At 42.2% G+C, this 27,461-nt stretch overlaps 1 protein-coding gene across 1 annotated transcript in view; it reads right to left on the bottom strand.

Moving 5' to 3' along the window:
* fbxl19 (F-box and leucine rich repeat protein 19) overlaps window positions 1-27,461 on the bottom strand; it is a 58,961-nt gene that overhangs the window by 10,872 nt on the left and 20,628 nt on the right. Inside the window, exons 6-10 of the mRNA XM_079564178.1 lie at window positions 17,796-17,828; window positions 14,371-14,660; window positions 13,534-13,750; window positions 7,297-7,511; window positions 6,740-7,093 (exon numbers count right to left, since the gene is read on the bottom strand). Coding sequence (XP_079420304.1) covers window positions 6,740-7,093; window positions 7,297-7,511; window positions 13,534-13,750; window positions 14,371-14,660; window positions 17,796-17,828 — 1,109 coding nt within the window. The remainder of the gene's footprint in view (window positions 1-6,739; window positions 7,094-7,296; window positions 7,512-13,533; window positions 13,751-14,370; window positions 14,661-17,795; window positions 17,829-27,461) is intronic.

Consider the following 27,461-nt stretch of genomic DNA (forward strand, 5'->3'; position numbering starts at 1 on the left):
TTGGGGTGAAATTATGGGGGAAGTGGTAGCCTGGCTAACACCAGACTAAAATCACAAGTGATATTTAGTCTGGGGACCACCAATTCATTTTCTCGTAGGAGAGGTGTGGTTTACGATCGTCCATAGTCGTTTATTGGGCGATACGAAAAAAAAAAGAAAAAAAAGTCTCATGCGTCTGCACGTAGCCCCAGCCAATCATATCATCGTATGAGATGACGTATGACGTACCCGCTGTAAACTTTTGAGCTAAATTATTTAGAACAAGGTCTAAAGCTTGATCAAAAAATACCATCGTGTCTGCTGCTGTCATGTTGGATCCGTAAATAAACTTTTTTTTAAATTATCCGTAAATAAACTACAAGCTTCCATATATCGAATAGCGCGTCATCGTCTTGCCGTCCCTCCTCGCTCTGTGATTGGTTCCCAAATCCACCGGAGATTTGGCCATGGTCCCCAGGCTGTTGTGCAGTTCGAAATAATTCGAGCGCACACAGCAGCCTGGTGTTAGCCAGGTTAGGGGAAGTGGCAGAATATAGGGAAAGAGCTTTTTTCTTCCTTTTTGTCTGTTTAGAACAATTATCTCCAGAGCGACGACGCCATGTAAATGTAGATGTTTGCAGCGCATTTTTTCATAGTTCTGATGTTTTGCAAAAATATCGCTTTGTCATCGTTATGGAGAAAGTCCCCACGAACCTAAAGTATGGGCATCATGTACTCGAATTACACCGTACTCAATGGGTGTGAAAGTGCCGCCCCCTTAGCAAATGTACTAATAACTTTCTAACGGGGGAGAAGTGTGTGTCCGTGACTCTTTCGGCTAAATGGAGGAATATTCACTTCACTGTCTTGCCTTCAGAGTTGTCCTAGTTTATTATCAGGCTCTTTATTATTCTGTATTCAAATGTTATTGCAATGTTTTTAAAGCCTTAAAATGCAGGAATATAAAACAGCTATTGTGTTTAGGCCCAATTCTATTAAAGCATTGGTGATAATGAAATTCTCATTTATTTATCCCCAAAATATGTATATGTTTCTGACCGGCCCATTGGCCAATGACCCTGTGAAGACAGAGCCCTGGTATCCCGGTATGTGGGTACAGGGGCGGCACACCCTCACACTGGTTTGTATACAGGTATGTGGGTATAGGTGTATCCCGGTATGTGGGTACAGGGGCGGCACACCCTCACACTGGTTTGTATACAGGTATGTGGGTATACAGGTATATGGGTATATGTGTATCCCGGTATGTGGGTATACAGATATAGGTGTATAAGGGTATACGGTAAGTGAGTACACTTACCAGCGGCTCCAGGTTCGGCACACCCTCATGCAGACGGTACTGGGTTGTATCCCGGTATGTGGGTATACAGGTATAGGTGTGTATACAGGTATAGGTGTATACGGGTAAATGGGTATAGGTGTATACGGGTATAGGTGTATACGGGTATAGGTGTATACGGGTATAGGTGTATACGGTAAGTGGGTATAGGTGTATACGGGTATAGGTGTATACGAGTATAGGTGTATACGGTAAGTGGGTATAGGTGTATACGGGTATAGGTGTATACGGGTATAGGTGTGTATATGGTAAGTGGGTATAGGTGTATACGGGTATAGGTGTATACGGGTATAGGTGTATACGGTAAGTGGGTATAGGTGTATACGGGTATAGGTGTATACGGTAAGTGGGTATAGGTGTATACGGGTATAGGTGTATACGGGTATAGGTGTATACGGTAAGTGGGTATAGGTGTATACGGGTATAGGTGTATACGGGTATAGGTGTATACGGTAAGTGGGTATAGGTGTATACGGGTATAGGTGTATACGGGTATAGGTGTATACGGTAAGTGGGTATAGGTGTATACGGGTATAGGTGTATACGGTAAGTGGGTATAGGTGTGTATACGGGTATAGGTGTATACGGGTATAGGTGTATACGGTAAGTGGGTATAGGTGTATACGGTTATAGGTGTATACGGGTATAGGTGTATACGGTAAGTGGGTATAGGTGTATACGGGTATAGGTGTATACGGGTATAGGTGTATACTAGGGTGCATCAAAAAAACATTTTTTTAAATTTTGATATGGCTGGGTGCCAAAAGTGTTCCAATGTATGTTTTAACAACACATGCAAAATATTTTTCCAATACATCAAGGTTTAGGGGGGCCAACTCACATGTGTTTCTGTGGATAAAGGGGCAATGGTGCTAACCGGTCACCATAAAGCTCTGAGGTAATTTATAAGGTATTTATAAGTGTTTGTTGGGTATGTGTACTCTTATTACATATAATTACCATATCTGCAGTTGTTTCTTTGTATATTGAAATTATTTTAGTGAAATGTTGTCATATTTAGAAGTATTTCATGCTCACTACATCTAAGGTTAGCTTGCTAGCAACAGTTAGCTAGATAAGTTAAGTTACGCTAAGTTCCCTTTATTAATGTCTGTAGAGAAATTTGTTCTCTGCATTTGACCCATCCTTCATTTTTAGTGGTAGGGGAAACCGGAGTACCTGAAGGAAACCTGTGCAAACACGGGAAGAACATGCAACCTCCACACAGTCCCTCGGTGGGAATCGAACCCGGACATAAATATGTTAGCAAAGCTATCAAGCTTATCAACAACAGTATTTTAGAGGAGAAAATATCATATTCAGAGTATTGAGGTCTCATTTATTGAGTGTAGCAATGTAGCTGTTCAATTCACTTTAATTTATTTGTGAGTCCAGCTAGTTACTCTGACAGTGATGTTGTTGTAGATTCTCATTGTTATGATGAATTTGACTATGTAGAGCTTAGATTTGAGGCTTATGCATGCATAATACATCATAATTGAGTGATATTAGGTATGCCAAGATGCCCAATCCAATATTGTCGTATCATTTTGTATCATTTTCATTCTCAGGCACTCTACAACACAACAAACGGGCGGCACGGTAGTACAGTGATTAGCGTTCGTGCTTCACAGCTAGAAGGTCTTGGGTTCGATTCCCACCCTGTCTGTGTGGAGTTTGCATGTTCTCCCTCTCCGTGTCTGCATAGGTATCCTCCGGGATACTCCGGTTTCCCCTACCACTAAGAACATGTATTGTAGGTGAATCCTTCAGCCAAGTGATTCTGACCATCAGCCTGGCTCCACATGGTGGCGCTGCCGTTGCCCACTGCTCCTTACGGGCTGCCACAAACAATCAAAGTCCCAGGATTCAGCTAAGATGCTGCCCTCACCAAGTGGTCCAAGCCAGACTAGCAGTCACAGCCTGGTCTTTGTTCTGGGCCCTAGCATCACCAGTGAGGATGGCATCACTGGGGTTAAGCTGTCAGATCTTGCGATGCACGCTTGCCAAGCAGAGGGTGTCCGTTTTGGGAACCTCAAAATCAGGACCTTCAGCGTGCTCTGGGCAGCTGAGTGTGATGTGGCCGTGATGAGGATCAGCACCTCCAAATCCGAGGCCATGAAAAAGGTGCTTCAGCAGTGATGTGGTCGCTGCATCGGACTGTTGTGGTGAAGAGGGAGCTGAGCTCTTGATTTACCGATCGATCTAGGTTCCCACCCTCACCTATGGTCATGAGATCTGGGTAATGACCGAAAGGACAAGATTGCGGATACAGGCAGCCAAATTGAGTTTCGCAGGGTGGGAGTCCTATTGGGAGGAGGCCCAGACCCAGGACATGCTCGAAGGACTATGTCTCTGAGCTGGCCTGGTGTCACCTTGGGGTCCCCCCAGAACAGCTGGAGGTCTGTGTGGATCGGGGAGTCTGGGCATCTCTTCTCTGTCTTTTGACTCCACGACCTGGCTCCGGATAAAGTGGAAGAATATGGATGGATGGATTTTCCACTAGGGTTTGTCCTTTTAACCCTCGTGGGGCCTTCGCGGGTCTTTTTGACCCGCTGGCATGTTCTGGGCATTTGGATGCAAGGTGACACAAGGGGGCGCCCTTCCAACCTTCTCAGTGTAAATGTGAGTTGACCTTCTTCAGATTTAGACTTTAGGTCAGACACCATGAGTGACAGTAACATGACACTAAACACAGTGAGCTCTTTGTTTCCAGTAAAAAGGCTGAGGCCTCATTGCTCTTCAGTCACAGACTGAGAAGTGAAGAAGGAAGTCATGGAGCTTCTGCTTTAGACAGAACTTCAGACTTCTGCTGCATGTAGCGGTCATATTACATCATATCAAATGTTGTAATCTGTTAAGCGCTTTGTGATACCTTTCGGTATGCAAAGTGCTTTATAAATAAAGATTGATTGATCATATCCTGAAACTCAAATCTGTAGTAAAAACATAATATATGGAAATAATTATTACAATTACAAAAAGAAAAATATTTGAAAATCATGTATCTAATCAAAAAGTTTTATTTACTCTCATTCTAAATTAAAAAACAAACAAACAAACAAACAAACCCAAACCATTTGTATCTGCTGTAAAGTCATGTTTGTCCCAGTTCCTCTGTCATGGTGGACCATGACAGATGTGGACAGGACTGTGGTAGATCTACTTTTACTTTGGAGAAAATAGTTACTATAGAAACTGTTGAAGAAATGAACCTCATGAGCTTCTTCTGTAACATCTGTCCACATCAGTCCTGCTGCACCACGAGTCAGAGGAACTGGGACACACATGACTTTACAGCAGATACACATGGTTAGGGTTTGTTTGGGTTTTCGTTTTTAGAATGAGAGTAAATAAAAAATAAAAAATAAACTTTTTTATTAGATACAGCATTTTTGTAATTGTAATTATTTTCCATATATTATATTTTTACTACAGATTTGAGTTTCAGGATATGATCAAACAATCAATAAAACTTTATTTATAAAGCGCTTTTCATACCAAAAGGTATCACAAAGTGCTTTACAGATTACAACATTTGATATGATGTAATATGACTCTTACATGCAGCAGAAGTCTGAAGTTCTGTCTAAAGCAGAACCTCCATGACTTCTTTCTTCACTTCTCAGTCTGTGACTGAAGAGCAATGAGGCCTCAGCCTTTTTACTGCAAACAAAGAGCTCACTGTATTTAGTGTCATGTTACTGTCACTCATGGTGTCTGACCTAAAGTCTAAGTCTGAAGAAAGTCAACTCACATTTGTTGGAAGGGCGCCCCCTTGTGTCACCTTGCATCCAAATGCCCGGAACATGACAACGGGTCAAAAAGACCCGCGAAGGCCCCACGAGGGTTAAGTGTCTCACAATTCAATGGGCGAGGAAAGCCCTTCTCTATGGTCCTCATGGAGCTGACATTGCTGTAGTACCTGTAGTTCTGTTTGGGACTTCAGACCTCCCTAGAACAGCTTAAAAGCCTAGCAAAGATTTATATTTTTTCTAGAACTCGCTATGATCCATGTGACAACGCTGGGCGACATATTTTTAACCACGCTGGTTTTTGTACATCAGCACTAAAAAGTGGAAGCCTTTTCAGGGCCTTTTTGCCCTTTTAAGGAACAGGCTTCGGAGAAGCATCCATGTTAGGTTTAGGGTTAGTTTCACAGATGACTTGGGACCAAAACTATGAGTGGGGCTGAATGAAACACCAGCTATCTCTTGTATATTATATCTATGGTAACAATAAAGTCAATTAGATGACAAAGAAAAATGTGAAGCATCATCCATTCCAACATGGCGCCCAAAACATTTTGTTTTGGATCTAACGCGTCTGTCCGTGATTTCCATTAGGTGTTTGGACCAGAATTAAACAACATATAAAACAGATTTTAAACAAACTTGATACAGGCTAGCCAACCTAGAAACACTAAAATGTTGGTGTGGATCCAACCCACAAGGAAGGTTCACAGGCCATGCGAGGATGTCCCATTGCCCTCCATTCATTTGTCTATAAGCTGTTGTAAATAAAGAATCTAGAAAGGTCAATTCTAAGAAATTCCCAAAGTTTCCCAAAGGACAGACACACTAATGTTGCTTGAGTTACCCTATAGAACATGTTTCTGTATAAAATCTAACCTTATTTTACCTTTCTGGGTCAACCTTTTGGAAAATAGACTAAAAAATGCGCATTTTTTGATATTTTACAGAAGTTCATGTGTTAGTTGGTACCCCTAAATCTCAATGGATTTCAACGAAACTTTGCAAAAGTCATTTGTATATGAATAGGAACAAAATGCGATGCCAGCCAAATTGATATTTTGGAATTAAAATTTCACCATGTAAATTTGATGCACCCTAGTGTATACGGTAAGTGGGTATAGGTGTATACGGGTATAGGTGAATACGGTAAGTGGGTATAGGTGTATATGGGTATAGGTGTATACGGGTATAGGTGTATACGGGTATAGGTGTATACGGTAAGTGGGTATAGGTGTATATGGGTATAGGTGTATACGGGTATAGGTGTATACGGGTATAGGTGTATACGGTAAGTGGGTATAGGTGTATACGAGTATAGGTGTATACGAGTATAGGTGTATACGGGTATAGGTGTATACGGGTATAGGTGTATACGGTAAGTGGGTATAGGTGTATACGGGTATAGGTGTATACGGTAAGTGGGTATAGGTGTATACGGGTATAGGTGTATACGAGTATAGGTGTATACGGGTATAGGTGTATACGGTAAGTGGGTATAGGTGTATACGGGTATAGGTGTATACGAGTATAGGTGTATACGAGTATAGGTGTATACGGTAAGTGGGTATAGGTGTATACGGGTATAGGTGTATACGGGTATAGGTGTATACGGGCATAGGTGTATACGGTAAGCGGGCACACTTACCAGCGGCTCCAGGTGCGGCACACCCTCATGCACACGCACAGCTCGCGGTGGCTCAGGTGGGCGAACACTCGGACCCAGGTGTCGCGGTGGAGGATGTGGGCGTGGCCGGAGGTGAGGGGCAGGAGGGCGGGCTCGGGGCAGAGGGGCGGAGGCTTCACCAGGTGACGCTCCAGAGGCCGTGGGGGCCTGGGGGGGCAGGGCGGGGCCGGCGGCCTGCAGCGAGGGAGGGGCAGGGACACGCCCCCCACGCTCCCGTTAGACACGCCCCCGGGGCCGCCGTTGGACGAGGACAGCGAGGAGGCGGAGCCGAGGCGCGGGCCGGACGAGGGTTTGGAGCGAAGCTTCGAGCGGCTCCTGGAACAAAGATTAACGACATAAATATGAGGAAAATGTGCTGCAGGTTTTATGAAACACTGAAGAGGCACCGAGAGCCCCCCCCCCGCCTGCAGCACAGTGGGAAACTGGGCCAAACAAGGAGGTATCCGGGCAAGACTCACAGCTAAGCCACACATGCTGAATAGAACTATTGATTGAAACGCTGAGCTGTGATTGGTTACCTGGCGCTGGCCTTGGCCCCGCCCCCTGAGGCCGTGCTGAGCCTGTGATTGGCCGAGGCGTTCTCCTTCTCGCCGCCCGCCGTCCTCCTGACGCTCCGCGAGTCGGTGCCGTTGCTGCGCTTCGTCGCGAACATGTCGTGTGGTCCGGACGCCGACATCTGATTGGTGGAGAGCGGAGAGGGGAGGGACGACTTCCGGTCTCTGCGCTCCTCCGTCTGAGAGAGAGGGGGAGAGTTCAGCAGCGTCCTGAGACTGAAGCTTCGGAATCAGACAGGGCTAAAGGTTTTATCCACAGTGAACGAACTTTAGATCATAATATATAACAATAACAATAAAATATCTCGGCATAATTTCACTCAAAGTCCTATTTTTGTGACTAAAATGTCCAGAAGAAAGAAGAAAGTGAGCATCAGACTTTTTATGTTTTCATATAAAAAAATTGACTCTTTACACATGAAAATGGCCAAATAAAGGAATAGGCCAGCGTTTTTACATACTGAGATATGTTCTTACCTAACCTTAGTCGAGTTAATATATCCCCGTCTGGTCTTTGTCCGTGCGCTCTGTCACGCAAACGGAGCACATACGCAGCCTCTCCCACATGTCATATAGCTCCAAAAAAGCTCACGATAGAAGCTACCAAGCTCTTCCACGTGTTCCCTATTTGAATAACGTTACGTGAAGTGTTTTAATGCGAAGTATATTTACACAGAAATGTAGCATGTCGATTTTATAAGCAGATAAAAAGGGGGACTATATTGTGAGGCGTAATGATACAGGAGCACAGCGTCCGCGCAGTAACTCCTAAAGACTTCCCCCGCTCACTTCCGTCAATAGAAGCTGCGTGACTTGTACAGAGCCTTTTACAACAAGCAGAAAATATATTTTCGTGAAGTGCTCTCGCATTCCTACCTCATGGTGGAGCTCCTGAGTCCTGTGTCGTCGTCCGGGGTGAGTTGGAAATCTGTGAAACATTACTACACTATATACTTTCTGCTTGTTATCACAGCCCAGCACGATGCACGTAAAAGGCATCGTTCACAAGTTATCCACGCTTCTTCAACTGTTCTCTGCTGCTCTACAAGTCACGCAGCTTCTATTGACGGAAGTGAGCGGGGGAGTCTTTAGGAGTTACTGCGCGGACGCTGTGCTCCTCGTATCATTACGCCTCACAATATAGTCCCCCTTTTTATCTGCTTATAAAATCGACATGCTACATTTCTGTGTAAATATACTTCGCATGAAAACACTTCACGTAACTTTATTTAAATAGGGAACACGTGGAAGAGCTTGGTAGCTTCTATTGTGAGCTTTTTTGGAGCTATATGACATGTGGGAGAGGCTGCGTATGTGCTCCGTTTGCGTGACAGAGCGCACGGACAAAGACCAGACGGGGATATATTAACTGGTCTAAGGTTAGGTAAGAACATATCTTAGTATGTAAAAACAGTGGCCTATTCCTTTAAGTGAAATCTGAATAATGTTCAGAGCGAGGTTTAAATGTTTCGTTTTTGGAATAAACTAGTTATTAGTGAAAGAATCGGCCAAGCTGAACAAATCTGTCAGAATCAGATCTGGAAAAATCCTTGTGTGTAAAAACCTTAAAGTGTAGCTGAGTGGAGTCTTTAAAGTGCAAAATGCAGATGTTGTTAAAGAGTGGAATGAAACTCTTAAAGAGGGGGTATTATGCTTTTTTCAGCCACATAGCACCAGTCTATATCACACTACAATGATGACCAAACCTTCTGTTGGTCTGTCAATGCAGTAAATTAAAATAACTGCCTTGTATAAAATTGCTCTTTCAAAATGGCCGTAGCAAATGACTTGAAATAGGCCCCTGTCTCTTTAAGACGCTCCCTGACCCTTTCCGACACGCCCCATTTTAATTTTTATTGTTGGAAAGGAGCTTCTGTTTATCACTTTGTGAACAATGGCCACACAGGATATTATTTGGAGATGAACCTTCCACACCGGACGCTTGGAAGGGGCTCTTGCCTGAAAAATAACTGCTGTTTGGAGGCTTCTCTTTGCATCTGCCATGCCCTATGGATCTCTAACTATACCCCCATGGACGACACCAGGATCTGCAGGAGCCCATACGATTCAAAGACGGACATTATCTGTGCAGGTGGACAATGGTTTTTCGAGGTTACCCGTTAGCTTGTTATAATCGACTACAGCTCATTGTTGATGAAAAGTCTGCAATAAACCACAAATGTGTAAAGCCAGGCTCATTGTGCGATCATCGTAAAGGCTGCTTCGAGTAGTTGCTGCTTTATTGACGTTATTTGTGCATAATATGCTGCCTGTTTTCAATGAATGTTGTGAAGGTGAAGGTTGTTAGCTTGTCGCGGCTAATAGTGCCTTAGCTCCGGGAGAAAACCACTCGGCTACGACTCACTGTAGATGAAATGTGAGCAATAAACTACGAAATCAACAAGCCCGGCTCAGTGTGTGATCATCATAAAGGCTGCTTCAAGCAGTTGCCTGTTTTAGTGACGTTTTCAATGCAAAATATGTATATATATATATATGTATATTCAGTGAATTTTCCCGTTAGCTTGTCACAGCTAGCTTGTTAGCTCCGGGAGAAAGCCACTCGGCTATGACCCATTGTAGATGAAATGTGAGCAATAAACTTCCAAATCAACAAGCCAGGCTCCGTGTGTGATGTGTGTCTTTATAAAAGTCTGCTGTGGCTCCGGTTCACAACACATGAAGCTAATCCTCCATGATGACTCTGTTTACATCTTAGGCCTAGACACTGCGGGGAGGGGGTTCTGCTGAGGGGCAGTGGTTGGTTACTCGGCTGGTGACGAAAGGTCGGAGGCGTATCCTGGAGGTCGAGGCGTTCCCTGAAGGAATCAGGCGTTTTATCCCTAAAATGGCCGCCATCAGAGTTTTTACAGATTACTCGAAAATACGCAGTGTTGGGAACGTTACTTTTAAAAAGTAATTAGTTATAGTTACTCACTACTTGTTCCAAAAAGTAACTGAGTTAGTAACTGAATTACTCTATAATAAAAGTAACTCGTTACCAGGGAAAGTAACTATTTGTGTTGCTATATGTCAAAGAATTTTGTTTTTTTGTTGTTGCTGTTTTCACAAGTCAATTGAAATGGTTAGAACAGACAGGTGTTCAAAGATGTTCAAAGATGTTCATAGTAACTGAATGAACTGAATGGGGGGTGAGTGGGGGAGGCCCCTGTGACTGAGTGGTATTGTATTTGCGCCGCTGTTTTATTAATGTAGGAATATGGCCGTATTCAAAGAGAATGGGGAGGAACAAGAGTAACATGTGCCAACGATCAGGGCAGACTTTACGCACAAGCATGATGTCTCTCCGTGAAACAATCGACAGCAAATATAAGTTTACATGCCCCAGAAGGTTAGTGGCCTTGCACTGTTCTATGGAGCGGAGAGCGGGGAGAGAGGAAGAAGAAAGGCGCTGAGAGAGAGAGGGAGAAAGACGTGTCTCCACCGCGTCCACTGCGTCTTTGGGTTAAAAATAAGTTCCAACACTACTGATCAATGATCACCAACTTGATTCTCCCCTGCGGCTGCACCGCGCTGTGGGGATGACAAGCCGCGGGTCGGGGACACAAGTAGTTTATGGAGCAGAGAGCGCGATGCAGTACTCTGCACGGACAGTCAGATGTGCGTGTTCTGCTCCGTCAGACTCCGCCCACCCTCTCCACTGCTCTCCCCATGCTGACACCGCGGCGCTTCATTCTGCCCAATTGTAACGTGCCACTTTGTTTACCCAGTAACGATAACGGCGTTGTAACGACGAGGAGAGTAATGAATTAGATTACTCCGTTACTGAAAAAATAACGCCGTTACCTAACGCCGTTCTTTTAAACGGCGTTATTCCAAACACTGAAAATACGTGAATGTGCCAAGGCAACACTTCAGGCATGGTTTTAATTAGGGATGCACCGATCCGATCACGTGATCGGAAATCGGGCCCGATCACGTGGCTACGGACTCGATCGGAATCGGACCACACCTCCCGATCAGGACTCGGATATTTATGCGTGTCCATTCTCGTTACTTTTGATCAGATTTCGAGCTACCGCGAACCACTTTCTGTCCTCTCCCCCAGCGCCTCTGTCACTCACTCCACCTGCTGCGTCAAACCACTCGCACCATCGGACAGTCCGTGTCCCCCCCCCCCCCCCCCCCCTCTGAGAAATCCACAAATCCACTCAAGTGCCAGCGCAGGAGAACAATAACAACATCTCCCATAACCCGTGCAGAGTTTACTGTAGGCTAAGCGAGGAGAGAGGAGTGAGAACAGACGGGAAGACAGGACGGGGAGAGAGCGGTAAGAAGTAGCAAACAGCTGTTTTTTATCGCTATTACCGCTACATGTGATTAAACCAGGCCTACTCAGACCCGCACTGAGCAGACAAACCCTCCTCGCGTTTCTGCGGAGATGTTTAAAAGCCTGTGATGGCCAGCTGCGCTCATACGTGCGCAAACGCTGAAAGACGAGGGGAAACTTCGTCTCTATGACCTGATAACCACCGCCTCCTCTCTTCGCTTCTCCCCGCGCTATGTTCAGGAGGTGAATTGAAGCACTTGTTGTCACTCCTGGTTGTCTTACGCTTTTAGTAAAACACACGCACCCTGTACACGCCCACAGTACAGTAGATGACACGCGCTCAAGCCACGGTGAACGGCGCGCGTGCACAGTTCGGTGAACGGTGCACTGCGCGCGCGGACCTCGACCCTGTCCCGGTTTTCAGGCTGGGAAATGTGGTCACTGTATATCTACTTATTAAAGAGACTGTAATCAGGTTAACATGGCACATTTAGCTTTTGGCCAAATATATTGTTATTTAACTGTTTGGCCACATTACTGCTGTGTTTTTTGTCTGTGCTGCCAGACAGTTTTTTTTACATTGCAGTGCAACAAACACATTTAATAAAGAATGGGATTTTAGATCAGCCTCTCTGTGTAAAACTATATTACACTGTAAAGACTAATAGTCTTGCTTACTTGAGAAAAACAGACACAGTAGAGTTACTCTCTATATCCAAAACCATGAATGAAAACAAGTTGAATAATATAGTTTTTTTCCTTAATTTTTAAAACAATTTATTAGGTATCGGATCGGGACTCGGTATCGGGCAATTCTCAAAATCAAATGACTTGGACTCGGACTCGGGGGCAAAAAAACCTGATCGGGACATCCCTAGTTTTAATGAGGGAATGACTTAATAACATGATGTAAAGCTTGAAAAAGTCGATTTTGCATAATACCCCCCTTCAATATGCAGTGTTTTCAAAATAAAAGCCTTAAATCTGCAGTGTTTTCAAAATAATTGACCCCTGCACTGACTTAAATCCACAGCTGAAGGAACAGGTCTGTGTTCACGAGGAAGAACAAACTGAAGACGACCTTGATTATTACATTATTACTATTTTCAGTTTATATATTGCCAAAAGTAACTCAAAAGTAACTCAAAAGTAACTCAAAGTAACTCAAAGTAACTCAAAGTATCTCAAAAGTAACAAAGTAAAACTCAAAGTAACTCAAAGTATCTCAAAAGTAACAAAGTAAAACTCAAAGTAACTCAAAGTAACTCAAATGTAACAAAGTAAAACTCAAAGTAACTCAAAAGTAACTCAAAAGTAACTCAAAGTAACTCAAAGTAAGTCAAAGTAACTCAAAAGTAACTCAAAAGTAACTCAAAGTAACTCAAAGTAACTCAAAAGTAACAAAGTAACTCAAAGTAACTCAAAGTAACTCAAAGTAACTCAAAGTAACTCAAAAGTAACTCAAAGTAACTCAAAGTAACTCAAAGTAACTCAAAGTAACTCAAAGTAACTCAAAGTAACTCAAAAGTAACTCAAAGTAACTCAAAGTAACTCAAAGTAACACAAAATGTAACTCAAAGTAACTCAAAAGTAACAAAGTAACTCAAAGTAACTCAAAAGTAACTCAAAGTAACTCAAAAGTAACTCAAAAGTAACGCAAAGTAACTCAAAGTAACTCAAAGTAACTCAAAAGTAACTCAAAGTAACTCAAAGTAACTCAAGGTAACTCAAAGTAACTCAAAAGTAACAAAGTAACTCAAAGTAACTCAAAGTAATTCAAAAGTAACTCAACGTAACTCAAAGTCGTGTAACTCAGCTACATAATGAAACAGTAATGTCTAATACAAACATATTACTTAAAGCTGTAACTACTAAAACAGAATATATTAGCGTTTTAAAGTCAGCCTCACCTCGTCTTCGTCCGTCTCCATGGTTTTCCTCTTGAGCTGAAGCCCCTCCCCCTTCCTCTTGGGCTCCTCCCTCTCCTCTTCGCGCTCGTTGGCCGCGTCGTCCGAGTCGTCGCTGGCGCTGAAGCCGAGCTCGGCCAGGCGTCGCTCGCGCTCCTTCTCGCGCTCCTTCTCCCGCTCACGCTCGCGCTCTTTCTCACGCTCGCTGCGGCCGCGGTCCCTGTGGGCGGAGCCTGAGGTTAAACAGCTTCACAACATAAGGATAACGTTTATTAACCTCTTTATTAACCTCACTTTTGTTGCATTTTGGTCTCGTTTTTGTTGCTCTTATGAGGCATTCTTCCAGAAGCTTTTAGATTTGGGTACAGACAAACTGTGGTAAATGTGCTTGGTTCAGGTGGGGGTTAAGAGGTTAAAGTGTGAGGCTATAGATATATATGTATATATATATATATATATACGCTGTGGCGCGGGGCGGCGCTCGCTCGGCCCTAATTAACGTGACCAAAACAAAAGCGCTGTGGTGAGATTCTCAGGCTTGATTTTGCAAAAAATCATTCCTCAAATGCAAATGTGAATGTTTATTTTTGTTTTTGAACATTTTAATCATTACATTATAATGCAATGGTACTTAATGTAACTTAAAGGTGCACTTTGTAAAAAGTCGTTTACCATAGTTTACAGGTAGTTCATGATTCTTGTTGCTGTTTAGTGTTTCATATGTGAACTTTGTAAGTGTGTGAAAAAGCAGTAGCTCATAAACCGATGGTGTCGTTCTCACCAGGCGCGTCTCGCCGTAGTTTGGCAGGTGTTTGGAGTGAAGTCATTAAGGCGGCGTACCTGTGGGCGGGGCTGAAGGCCTCGGTGGGCGTGGCCGCTCTCTGATTGGCCGCGTCGCTGTCGGAGTCTGAGGAGTCGGACTCTGAGGACGAGGAGGACGACGAGGTGGACGGACGGCGCTCCAGCAGACACATCCTCTTAAATCGCTCCAGCTTCTCCCTCTGGTGAGAGCGCTGGTCCTGATTGGACGACCCGGAGGCCCCGCCCCCCGAGGACCCACCCCCTGAACCCGACTGGGATGAGCCCTGGGACCCGGAGCCGGAGCCCGGACCGGACTCTTCCTTAGGTTTCTGACGAGACACAGAGACAAATCACAGACATTCAGAGACAATCCAACGTTTATCATTCAACACATGTATTAAGTATCAAGTATATATGTATACATATATATATGTATATATGTGTATATGTGTATATGTGTATATGTATATATGTATATATGTGTATATGTGTATGTGTATATATGTGTATATGTGTATATGTGTATATGTATATATGTGTATATGTATACATGTGTATATGTATATATGTGTATATGTGTATATGTATACATGTGTATATGTATACATGTGTATATGTGTATATGTGTATATGTGTATATGTGTATATGTGTATATGTGTATGTGTGTATGTGTATATGTGCATGGCTTAAAGTGAAAAAAAATCTTGAGCCTGAACATTCTGTGGCTCAACCAGGACTTTTATCGATACTCCTTATCGATCCGGTACTTTAATGGTACTCTTAGCGGTACTTTAAAAGAAAAAAAGAGCTACGTTAGATAGGGGCTACTGTATATAGGCAATGTAGCCTAGGCCAATAATTTTCATTAAACTTTTTTATTACACATTTACTCTGCATTTGGTCCTAATGTATTTCCAAGTTGTGCAAACATTTAATATATGGGAGGTAAAATACAAGTATAGACCAAAATGTAAAGTGTAATATTTTTCAAAATCATCTAGTAAGTAAAGGATTAATGGCTCATTCATACTTCACAAGATGCAAGAACATCTTGTTCTTGCACCCTGAGCTGCAGAACAAAATGAAGTAACTTTTGCTTGTCAAGTTCTTGCATCTTGTGAAGTATGAATGAGCCTGAAGTGTCATACATGTTTGTTTATCAGGCTGTTGGTTAGATTTGGCTGGAGCTATTGGGACTGAGCCTAAAGGAAAACTGCTGTAAAATAATGCCCTGGAGCCACTTTCAGCTTGTGTCCAGCGGGTCAACACCTGCTCGCACTGACACGTGGGCGCGTTCACGCCACTGTGTGCGCCGTTTGCGGAACAAATAGACTCCACTTATTTTTTAGTCTGTGGACTCCACTCGAATCGGGTATTGTGACAGTGCGAGGCTCTGTTCAATATGAAGGCGTTACGTTTCGCTTTTAACAGCGGGTCAGCGGCAGCAGCTCGGTCGTTCCCGCGCGCACCTGTCTCACCGCGCGCACGGCTGCAGAAGGAGGCGCGGAGCGGGGCAGGTCCGACACCGCGCTCTCGTGCGGGGCTTTTAGTGCTTAATTTATTATTTTTAGCGCGGGTGATGTGACCCCGTTAGCCCGACTGTTCTCACAGAAACAGTAAATAAACTCACTGTGGATCAGACGTAGAACCTGCTGCTCTTCGCCTCTTTATCCGATTCTCACTCGTCTGGTCATAGCGTCCATTTGGCAAAACTTAATCCATAACAAAAGTAGCTCCAGCATCCGCGTGGCAGTTGTTTTGGTTTCAGATGAATCACGTAACAGCGAGGCTGCGCGTGAGATGCATTCATGGACCGTAAGAAGTGCGGGAAACGGGAGGTTTTCACAAATGCGCGGAAAAACGGGACAAATAATTTGCAGTCTGATACACTTTGATTGCGCCAGAGGCCTCAAGCCGGAAATCCGGCACCCGGCCGGAATACTTTAAGCCCTGTATGTGTAAATGTGTATATGTATACATGTGTATATGTGTATATGTGTATGTGTATATGTATACATGTGTATATGTGTATATGTGTATATGTGTATGTGTATATGTGTATATGTGTATATGTGTATATGTGTATATGTATACATGTGTATATGTATACATGTGTATATGTATACATGTGTATATGTGTATATGTATATGTATATATGTATATATGTGTATATGTGTATATGTGTATGTGTATATATGTGTATATATGTGTATATGTGTATATGTGTATATGTGTATATGTGTATATGTGTATATGTGTATATGTATATATGTGTATATGTGTATATGTGTATATGTGTATATGTGTATGTGTATATATGTGTATATGTGTATATGTGTATATGTGTATATGTATACATGTATACATGTATACATGTGTATATGTGTATATGTGTATATGTGTATGTGTATATGTGTATATGTGTATATGTGTATATGTGTATATGTATATGTATACATGTATACATGTGTATATGTGTATATGTATATATGTGTATATGTGTATATGTATATATGTGTATATGTGTATATGTATACATGTGTATATGTGTATATGTGTATATGTATATATGTGTATATGTGTATATGTGTATATGTATACATGTGTATATGTGTATATGTATATGTGTATATGTATATATGTATATGTGTATATGTGTATATGCACATATACACATGTATACATGTGTATATGTGTATATGTATATATGTGTATATGTGTATATGTATATATGTGTATATGTGTACATGTGTATATGTGTATATGTATATATGTGTATATGTGTATATGTGTATATGTATATATGTATTTGGGTATACATGTGTATATGTGTATAACATATATCTAGACACTTTGTGATGTAAATCCTCATTATTATCGGTGTTATAAATGTCTCCATAAACAGGATAAACTATAATATTGTTTAATAACTGATGACGGCGCTGGAGGAGAATCACTCCCTCTGCTGTAACGAGCTCGGGGCATGATGGTGTTACACCACCAGGGGGCCCCGGCGTCCCTAATCAGTGAGGGGGGTGACCTAACACCAGGAAGCCTGGGGGAGTGTAGTGAGTGAGTGAGTGGTGATGGCGCAGACTGGCAGCCTCGCTTCTGTCAGTCTGCCCCAGGGCAGCTGCGGCTACAATAGTAGCTTATGCATGTTGGGGCTCGAGGTCGCAGGTTACAGGCGTGTAACTCGCCGTGTGAGAAAAACAGTAGTTTATGTTTCAGAGCTCGGGACTGTGACGTCATTCACATGAAACAATCCCGTCCAGGGCCCCGCCTTTACTGTGCTTTGATGCTACGGCGACGTGTGGACCGGGGGCCAAAAGAGGCGGGGCGAGAGACAGAGTGATTATCGTCCCATCCCTCCTGTCGATACGATCGTGTAGACGATATATCGGCCTCTGAATGTATATGAATGAAACATCACAAACACATTAGACAGACGTGAGCACGAACCTTTTTCAGGCGTTTCTCGTGGTTCCCTTTGATCTGAAACGACATCATCAGGTTATAAAAAACACAATATGGTTTTTCAGCCTCGTCTGCAGGAGACGCTTCAGACTCAGCACCACATTCCAAACTTCACACGTGTTTATGGAAAAGCACGAGTTTAACCGCGGTAAGATGTACCAGGTCATTATCACTAATATTATTACTAAAGAGCACGCAGTGTGAAGGGGGGTTCACCTGTGCGGGGTCGACAATAAAGCACGGGTACAACTGGTATAAAAATATTAAAGTATCGAAAGCAGGAACTGGAAAAAGGAATGACTGTTTGTCCAGGGACAGAATTAAAGGAAGAGACTTTCAGCTCAAATGAATGATTTTTTTTACCCCCAATGTTTTGTATATAATATTTTCTCTATTTTCATCCCTATTTGTTCCTCATTTTTGCCAAAGATTTTCTCCCATTTCTTCCCTTTTTTTTTTCATTTCATTTCATTCATTAGTAATACTTTCTATATTTTCCACATAATCCCCATTTTTTTCAGATTTTAGCCCCAAGTTTTGCCAATTTTTCATTACTCAAATTTTCTCAAATTTCACCCCAATTCCGGCCCATTGTTTCAGATTTTTCTTCACCATCTTTCCCAAATATGTTGTCTATGAGTGTCCTCACTAAGATAGCAGTACAAGATTGTGTGTGTGTGTGTGTTCTTGTAATTACGACATTGTGAGGACAAGTTTGACAACAGAGGACATTTTGTAAAGTGTGTGTGTGTGTGTGTGTGTGTGTGTGTGTGTGTGTGTTCTTGTAAAGCATCACATGTGGGGACGTCCGCCTGTATACACACCAGCCATGTGGGGACCTAAAACCTTATGAGGACCTCATTCGAGGTCCCCAGAGGCACAATGCTTTTAAACGGCTAGAAATGGCCTCAAGATGGGCCCCATGTACTTTTCCTGAGAAGTCCCCAGAATGTCCAAAACCTGAATTAGTGTGAGTGTATGCGACCCTAGTGGACACACTGAGGTACTGCAGTCCCCATATGACACCATGTTCTGGTTCTGTGTATCACAGGTCCCCACAAAACAGCGCCCCCACAAGGTGGCTGTTGGTACTGCATCAGTCCTCATATGACACCATGTTCTGGTAGTGTGTATCATCAAGTCCCCACAAAACACCACCACCATGTGTTTGCTGTTGCACTGCACTTATTACAACTTCAACCTTTGTAACCTTTTACATTATAAATACATGAAAATATTAGTTGTTTTCTTAATGTAACAGGCAATTAAAAAAAAGCAAATAAGCAGGATATGAGAAATACAGTAACTGGTTTTCTTAAGTTACTAGCTACCACTGCTAAAACTAAAATGGATATATTTTATAGGTAAATGGTAACTTATATTGCGCTTTTCCACCTACATACTGTAGGCACACAGCAAGGAACCATTCACTCTCTCATTCATACAACAGTGTACGCAGACACTTGAGGCAGGGAGGGTGAAGTGTCTGGCCCAAAGACACAAGGACAGTATGCAAATTTGAACCCCCGACCTTCTGATCATGAGACGACCCGCTCCACCAACTGTGCCACAGTCACCACCATAATCGTTTAATGATTATTATTTCAACTTAATTCAATATAAGCGTAATGTTAACATGATTTGTTAACACAGACAACCCAAAAGAAAATCATAAAAAATAAAATAAATGTTCTCTTCAGCCTTCAGCCCTATCTGCAGAGGGACTTTTATCTGCCCTGAGTCTATCTATAGCCTGTAGGAGCGATCACTGTTATTGTTTGCCTCCACGATTTTTACCAGATGAAGGTAGAAAAGCGCCATAAATGTGATTTTATGTAGGCTTCACATGAACAGGATTTCACCAGTCTAGAGCTGTGGGCTGTGTGGAACATGCTGTAGGTGTCTCCAGAGCAGTAGCCTACCTAAGTGTTGGAAGTGAATATCCAACATCCAATGTGAAACCAACTTCAATGTGCACCACATCATTTGCCTCCCATGAACTTTCATAGCGGCCTCTATCTTTTTATCTTCACTACAAGGGCGTTTATTAACAGCGCTGGCTGCTTTGAATCAAGTCTAAATCAGTCATTAAATCTATGTCATTAACCATTGCGTGAATATTTGTAAAGCACTTTGAGTTATTTTACATGAATGGTTCTCATCAAATACAGTTGATTGACTGACAAATAGAATTATAAATTGGCTTGTCTGAGTGTTGGGGAGGGACTTGTGTCCTGCTTCTGCTCCTCCCTCTCACCTCTCTGTATGCAGGTGCTCCACCCTCCCCCATGGCTACTGGGTGTGGCTTCTCAGCTGTCCCCTAAGATTGGCTGCATCTGGCCTGGTGGCTCAGCTCAGTCCCAGCCTGGTCTCCAGCCACCTTTGCCATTTTTGTAGTAAAACTTTGTAGCCGGTCGGGACAATTTGTGAAAAAGGAGCTATATTAAAGCTGTTAATATTGTTGTTTTGTTTACAATAGTGACGTTTAAAGAACAATTAAGACTGAGAGGTCCATTAAAACGAACTAGAAAACAAACATTTAGGGATGCACCGATAGTATCAGGTATCCAGGACCCAGGAAACAAATGACAAATTAAGCCTTGGAAAAAATGATTAATAATAATGAAAATTATATTCAATAAAAAAAAAAGAATAAAATAGCATATGTAAGATTCTCATATAACTAAATCTACGTTTCTCAGGTAAATGGGTAACTACTAACTAGTCTGCTATGATATAGTCTATAAACCATCTATACACAAGAATGTTTGAGAAAAATGCATGGTACTCGTTTTGGTATTCGGTGTTGGCAAGTAGGCTACTCAAGTCAAAGTACTCATAACAGTTTTAGAAAAAAGTAGTATCGGTGCATCCCTATCAACAATAACAACAGACTGGTGGTGATGCTCCATCATGACACAAACTGGGATTAACAGGTCCTCATAATGTTCATCTCTAAACTGTCTCATTATACAAAATGGTGGCTTGACTACATCGTGATACACAAACCAGGATTAACAGGTCCTCATAATGTTCATCTCTAAACTGTCTCATTATACAAAATGGTGGCTTGACTACATCGTGATACACAAACCAGGATTAACAGGTCCTCATAATGTTCATCTCTAAACTGTCTCATTATACAAAATGGTGGCTTGACTACATCGTGATACACAAACCAGGATAAACAGGTACTCATAATGTCCATCTCTAAACTGTCTCATTATACAAAATGGTGGCTTGACTACATCGTGATACACAAACCAGGATTAACAGGTCCTCATAATGTTCATCTCTAAACTGTCTCATTATACAAAATGGTGGCTTGACTACATCGTGATACACAAACCTGGGTTAACAGGTCCTCATAATGTTCATCTCTAAACTGTCTCATTATACAAAATGGTGGCTTGACTACATCGTGATACACAAACCTGGGTTAACAGGTCCTCATAATGTTCATCTCTAAACTGTCTCATTATATAAAATGGTGGCTTGACTACATCGTGACACACAGGTATCAGCTATGTGCTAACTACCGACCATTGCACAATATTTTACAAGAAAGAAAACATTCAATACTACATTGAAAAACTTTTCAGTTTATAAAGTTTTAGACAAATCTTCAATTTAATTTTTTTTATTCTGTGTCCAAAAGTTGGAGCATAGCTGATTAGCAGACATCATGCTTTAAAACTCTTAATATTGAATTCTTCTTTTGAAATCAATGCTAAAAATAAATTGGATATTAAGGCTTTAAGTAGCCTGTGGACACAGGCACAATTTTCACTGTAGGCATATGTGAAAATGCCATTCCTCCTTCGCCTAATTTATTTAACCCTTTGTCTTTTGATATTCTTTAAAAAATTAGCATTGGTTTGTTTTGGTTTGCAAAATCCCTGGCCGCCATTTTGCATTGCGGGGGAGGAGCTAGTGGTGCCACTACCCGTGCTCTGCATCTCTCTGCATCTGCGTCCACGACAGATGTCACGTAGCCTACAGTCAACAAACTGGTAAGTCTTTTTTTGAGAGTTAACTAAGTTAGAGATGACAAATTAGTTTGCAATGTTCTAAGATATGTGCTCAAAAACGTTTCAAAAACAGTGCTAAGTACTGTGGCAATGTGCTAGCTTTTCTGTTCATTTCTACCACAATACATAAAGAGACAGACTTATTTTTTGCTCAACTGTCTACTTGAAGGAAGGTATATGAGGCTCTTTTTTTTTTTTAGATTAGATTGTTGAAAAGTTTAGTGGATATTAGCTTGATTAGCTAGCTGCATGGTGGTTAGCTATCATGCTAGTTGTACATTAGCAAAACCAGACTCACGTGGCCTCACTTTTCTTTAACAAGGAATACATTATACAGTTAAAACGTTGGTGTAAAGTAATTAGACATTTATTTTGAGCTCCACAATACTGGTGGGCATTTTTTTGCATTGGGTCGTCCATAACTTTTCTGTCTGACCCAGTCTTAGCTTTGAGAATAACCATAACATTGAACATGTTTAGCATAGTGGTAAGAAGCTTCTGTAGCACCATGTGCTGTGGGAAGTGGAGCTGAGACTGCCACAGAGGCATTAAACATAAATAACTCATCTAACAATGGGACAATAGACTATGTCTGAGATCTCAGGACGTTAAGCAAAGATTGTTCACAGCTACCATAGTTAACTCAACTTTATTTTTTCAGCAACAATGAATGAGTCGAAGGATAAAGAGGGACATGGGAAATCTGAGGTGAGATGTTTTTTCTTCTTCTTGTGAACCACTGTACTGTATAGAAAAGGCTTTATTTATTCATTCATTTTTTAATACATGTATAAAAGGAATACCACTACATGGCCATAATGTTTTATCCAACGTTTTAACCTTAAGTCTCATGCTGTTTATAGGGCAGATACATGTAAACACAGCGAGTGATTTTTTTGTTTTGTTTTGTAGTCACAAGTAAGATATTTTCGTTGGCTGCAGACATTGAGAAATCACCACGATGCCTGTGTGACCCGACAAGAAGAGTGGCTCACAAAGGAAACACACAAAAACTTTGAAATTACATCACTACCTCAAATTGTAAGTCTGTGCATACAATATTGTTTAAGGCAAGACACTGCAGGGTAATGGGCTATATGCACAGTGACCCCACGTGATTTCCGCCTGGACAGTCAGCCAGACGCTGTCCTTCCTGTCCGAATTAGCAGGTCCCACAGAAATGAAGCAATAGCTTAAGATTTGGTAAAGGACAGCGAGTAAAAGTTCAGATGTGACTGGAGCAGGTTAGAAAATATTACATGAGACGTAACGACTTCACTGGAGGAAACTCCGTGTTCATAACGTGGATGTTTTTGTCTTGAGGCTAACGCGGCTAACGCAAAATAAAAAATAAAACTAGCGAGGCGTTTGGAACGAGCCTGCGCAAAAAAGAATCGTCCTGTTAGTTTAAATTATATTTACTTGTTTACATGTTATATTATCATTTTTCAACACTAGCCTTTAGCTCAAAGATAAAGCTCCGTCCCTTACGACAGCTGGCGTTTCCTTTGGGGCAGATTCACAGCGAACATGATGTTTGTAACACGTTTCTGTGACTCCATCAGTAACTCGTTGTCCTTAACCAGATCCTGAGCTTCTCTACATTTGTGTGGGAACCTGCTAATTGTGAACGTAAACGATCAGCGACAAGAAGTCCAGCGTCTGGCTGACTGTCCAGGAAGACGTCACGTGGGGAAACTGTGCATATAGCCTATAAGGAAAAAAATAACGCCCCATAGTTAACCGGATATTTTAATAAAGAGTTTTCTACAGCAATATAAACAAATATCTCTGTCCACATGACAGATTATGCGCAAAACAGATTACTCTATCCCACGAAAGTTATATATTTTCCCAACACTTTTTTTTATATAGCAAATAAGTTTGACTTTGCATTTTTTTTTTATTTTGCTGAGGTTTAGCTCAGCCACTCAACTCATGGAGAAACTTTAGCAAGGTCAACCCGTCAAAAAAAGGTCTCTCTGTATAATGAATAAGTTCTGAGAAAAAAGAAATAAAGAAATCTGCAGCCGCAGTGCATGTGACGTCACGCAGCTCGGAGAAAGTAGTGGCTTCTGTCCAAATCGCCAACAGAATGAGTGGACTATACACTACTATATAATGCAGGCCTATATAGTGAATGAGGGGTTAGGGACATTCGGACACAAGCCAGGTCTGGTCTCCTGTCCAGACCTGTTCACGTCCAGGTCTAGTTGCGTCCAGGTTGTGTCCTGTTAAATGACTGCATGCCCAAATCCATAATTGAGTCTTGTCTTTTTCAGTCAAACCCCAGAAAGGATGACATGTCCACATCTGAAGGTAGCCAAGATGAGTATGTCCCAGATCACACAAAGAGCAGCACAGACAGTGAAGACGACGATTCATCTGCCCACCAGAAGCAACCACATAGAAAGAATCTGGATCAAATAAATATAGATCCACAAGGTAAGATAAGTTTCACAATGCCATGTACTGTTACTTCCTGTTATCTATTAAGTGTCCTGGTAACCATTTCATTTTTGTTTTTAGAGGGGGTCATGGAAGACACAGAGGCATCAGATGATGAAACTGATCCAATCTCAGCCCCAGATTGGTCATCTTCAAAATCTCCAGGTATTTGAACAAGTAACACTTGACACATGTGGGGGAGAGGGAGAGGAGGCGAAGGACACAAAGGGAGGAGACCAAGGACAAGAAAACAAGACAATTATTTCCTGTATTTTGCTTAGATTAATCTCATTATGTCCACAGGAACCAGGAAGAGGGGAGAGCCTGCACTCCAAAACCTTCAACCAGGAAGTGAAGATCATATCCCTGGGTTTTCTTCGAAGTCTCCAGGTATTTTAAACAATCAATGAAGGAGAGAGTTTGGCTGTTTGATTCGGGAAGAAGAGATTCAGGAAAGAAGAGAGAGTGTGACCGGGGAGAGGAGACGGGTGAGAGAGATACAGGACAGACATAGGGGAGAGAGGAGGAGACTGATGAGAGAAATACAGGACAGACGGTGGGGAGAGAGGAGGAGACTAAGGAGAGAGATACAGGACAGGCGGAGGGGAGAGAGGAGGAGACTGAGGAGAGAGATGCAGGACAGGCGGAGGGGAGAGAGGAGGAGACTGAGGAGAGAGATACGGGACAGGCGGAGGGGAGAGAGGAGGAGACTGATGAGAGAAATACAGGACAGACGGTGGGGAGAGAGGAGGAGACTAAGGAGAGAGATGCAGGACAGGCGGAGGGGAGAGAGGAGGAGACTGAGGAGAGAGATGCAGGACAGGCGGAGGGGAGAGAGGAGGAGACTGAGGAGAGAGATGCAGGACAGGCGGAGGGGAGAGAGGAGGAGACTGATGAGAGAAATACAGGACAGGTGGAGGGGAGAGAGGCAAACGGATGAGAGGGAGGAGGGGAGTGAGAGGAGTAGAAATGGGAGAGGAAGGGGGAGAGAAGACGAAGGAGAAACGGATGCAAACAGGGATGGAGGAGTAAAGAGAGGGAGACTGGAGCGAGCAACACAAGAGCAACAGAAGTGGAAGGATTGGTACTGGTCAGAAATGTCTGATAGTGTTGCAGAATGAAGTGATGATACATTTTATGGGAGAAACATCCAGGAACTTGTGCTAAGTCCCCGGCCCCTCTATTATTCTGTGGGTCTTCAAACACGTGTTGACGTTGGCATTAGTTACTGTGTGAACCATGTATATATTGCTCTCACAATTCATACATTTAATTTAAAAGGGACAGAAATAAAGCTGAAGCTGTAATTACAAAAAAAAAAAAAAAAAAAACATAAAAAAAAACAATTTCATGTTGGTGAGTGAAATCAATGATTTCTTTATGCCCATAGAACCAAGGAAAAGAGAATTTTTAGCTATATACTAGTTTAGTTTACTAATAACTTGTCTTGAACACTCAGGACAGACGGGAGGAAAGGGACTGCAGACACGGACGCCAACAGAAGAAATGTCTACTTCCACTGGTAAAGCTCATTCCAACTACTTGCAATACAATTGGTTATTGTCTGTAAAGTCATAGTAAGTCATGTCTATGTCTTTGTTGTCGTCTTGTTATATTTTACTTTTTTTTTTTTTCTGCATGCCCTTATGGCCTTGTAGATTTAAAGTTTGTATAGCTTATTTTTACCTGAATTCTATGTTTGTTGCACGATTGTACTGAGAAACATTGCTAGTTTGTGAACCTGTTCTCAAACAATGGCAATAAAAAGTGTTCTGATTCTAGTTTTTGCATATCTTCCAGGATCTAAAGGAAAAAAGAGACCGTGGACAGTGCAGGAAGTGAATGCAGTAGAAGAAACCCTCATGGACAACATTCAGTCTGGAAAGGTCCCTGGTAAGGCGCAGTGCATCCAATGTATTGAAGAGTCTGCTGGGGCACTTCAAACAAGGAAATGGGAGGGTGTCAAATTTTACGTCAAAAACCGGATTGAGGCTGGGAGACGACAAAGTTGTAAAAGAAAGTAATAAGTAAGTAAGTAAGTGCTTATGACACATTAGGTACGATGACAGAAACCGTTTTTGTAAGAGTTGGCTAAAGAAAACGTTGTCCTGTTGTATATATATTTTTTGGCTTTTATTGATCCTTAAAGGAACAGGCCACCGTGTTTCCATACTGAGATATGTTCTTATCTTAGCTTTGACGAGTTCTTTAGGACCTGTCTGGTCTTCCCCCGTGGCTTCAGTCACGTAAACACAGCACAGACGGCGTTAGCATTTAGCCTCTCCCTCTCTCCTCTATAGCTCCAAAACAGGTCAAGATAGAAGCTACCAAGCTCTTCCACGTTTTCCCTATTTAAATATGGTTACGTGAAGTGTTACACTAAGTATAATTACACACAATTAAACAATGTGGATTTTCTAAGCGGATAAAAGGGGGGACTATATTGTAAGGCGTAATAATACCAGGAGTAATTTGGCATCCGCACAGTAAAGTGAAGATTACTGTGCATTAAAGTGAAGATATTACTGCGCGGATTTCGAACTACTCCTGGTATTATTACGCCTTACAATATAGTTCCCCTTTTTATCCGCTTAGAAAATCCACATTGTTTAATGTTGTGTAATTATACTTTGTAGTGGAACACTTCACGTAACCATATTTAAATAGGGAAAACGTGGAAGAGCTTGGTAGCTTCTATCTTGACCTGTTTTGGAGCTATAGAGGAGAGAGGGAGAGGCTAAATGCTAACGCCGTCTGCGCTGTGTTTTTTCGTGACTGAAGATCAGACAGGTCCTAAAGAACTCGTCACAGCTCAGGTAAGAAACATATCTCAGTATGTACAAACAGTTGCCTATTCCTTTAAAGGAACAGGCAACTGTTTTTTCAGTCTGAGATATGTTCTTGCCTGAGCCTGATTGTGATTTGATGTGTGAAACCATAGACATTAGCATTTAGCCTCTCCTCCTCTCCTCTATGTGGCCAAATGGGGGTGAAGTTAGAAGCGACCAAGCTCCTCCACGTTCCCCCTATATGGTTATGTGAGATCCAAGTATAGTTACACAAAATTAAACATGTCAATTTTCTAAGTGGATGAAAAGGGGAACTATATTGTAAGGCGTAATAACACTTAAGAAGCACTTTGGCGTCTTACTGCGCAGATGTCGAGGTGCAA

This window comes from Gobius niger, assembly GCF_951799975.1.
Source record: "Gobius niger genome assembly, chromosome: 10".
NCBI lineage: Eukaryota > Metazoa > Chordata > Actinopteri > Gobiiformes > Gobiidae > Gobius > Gobius niger.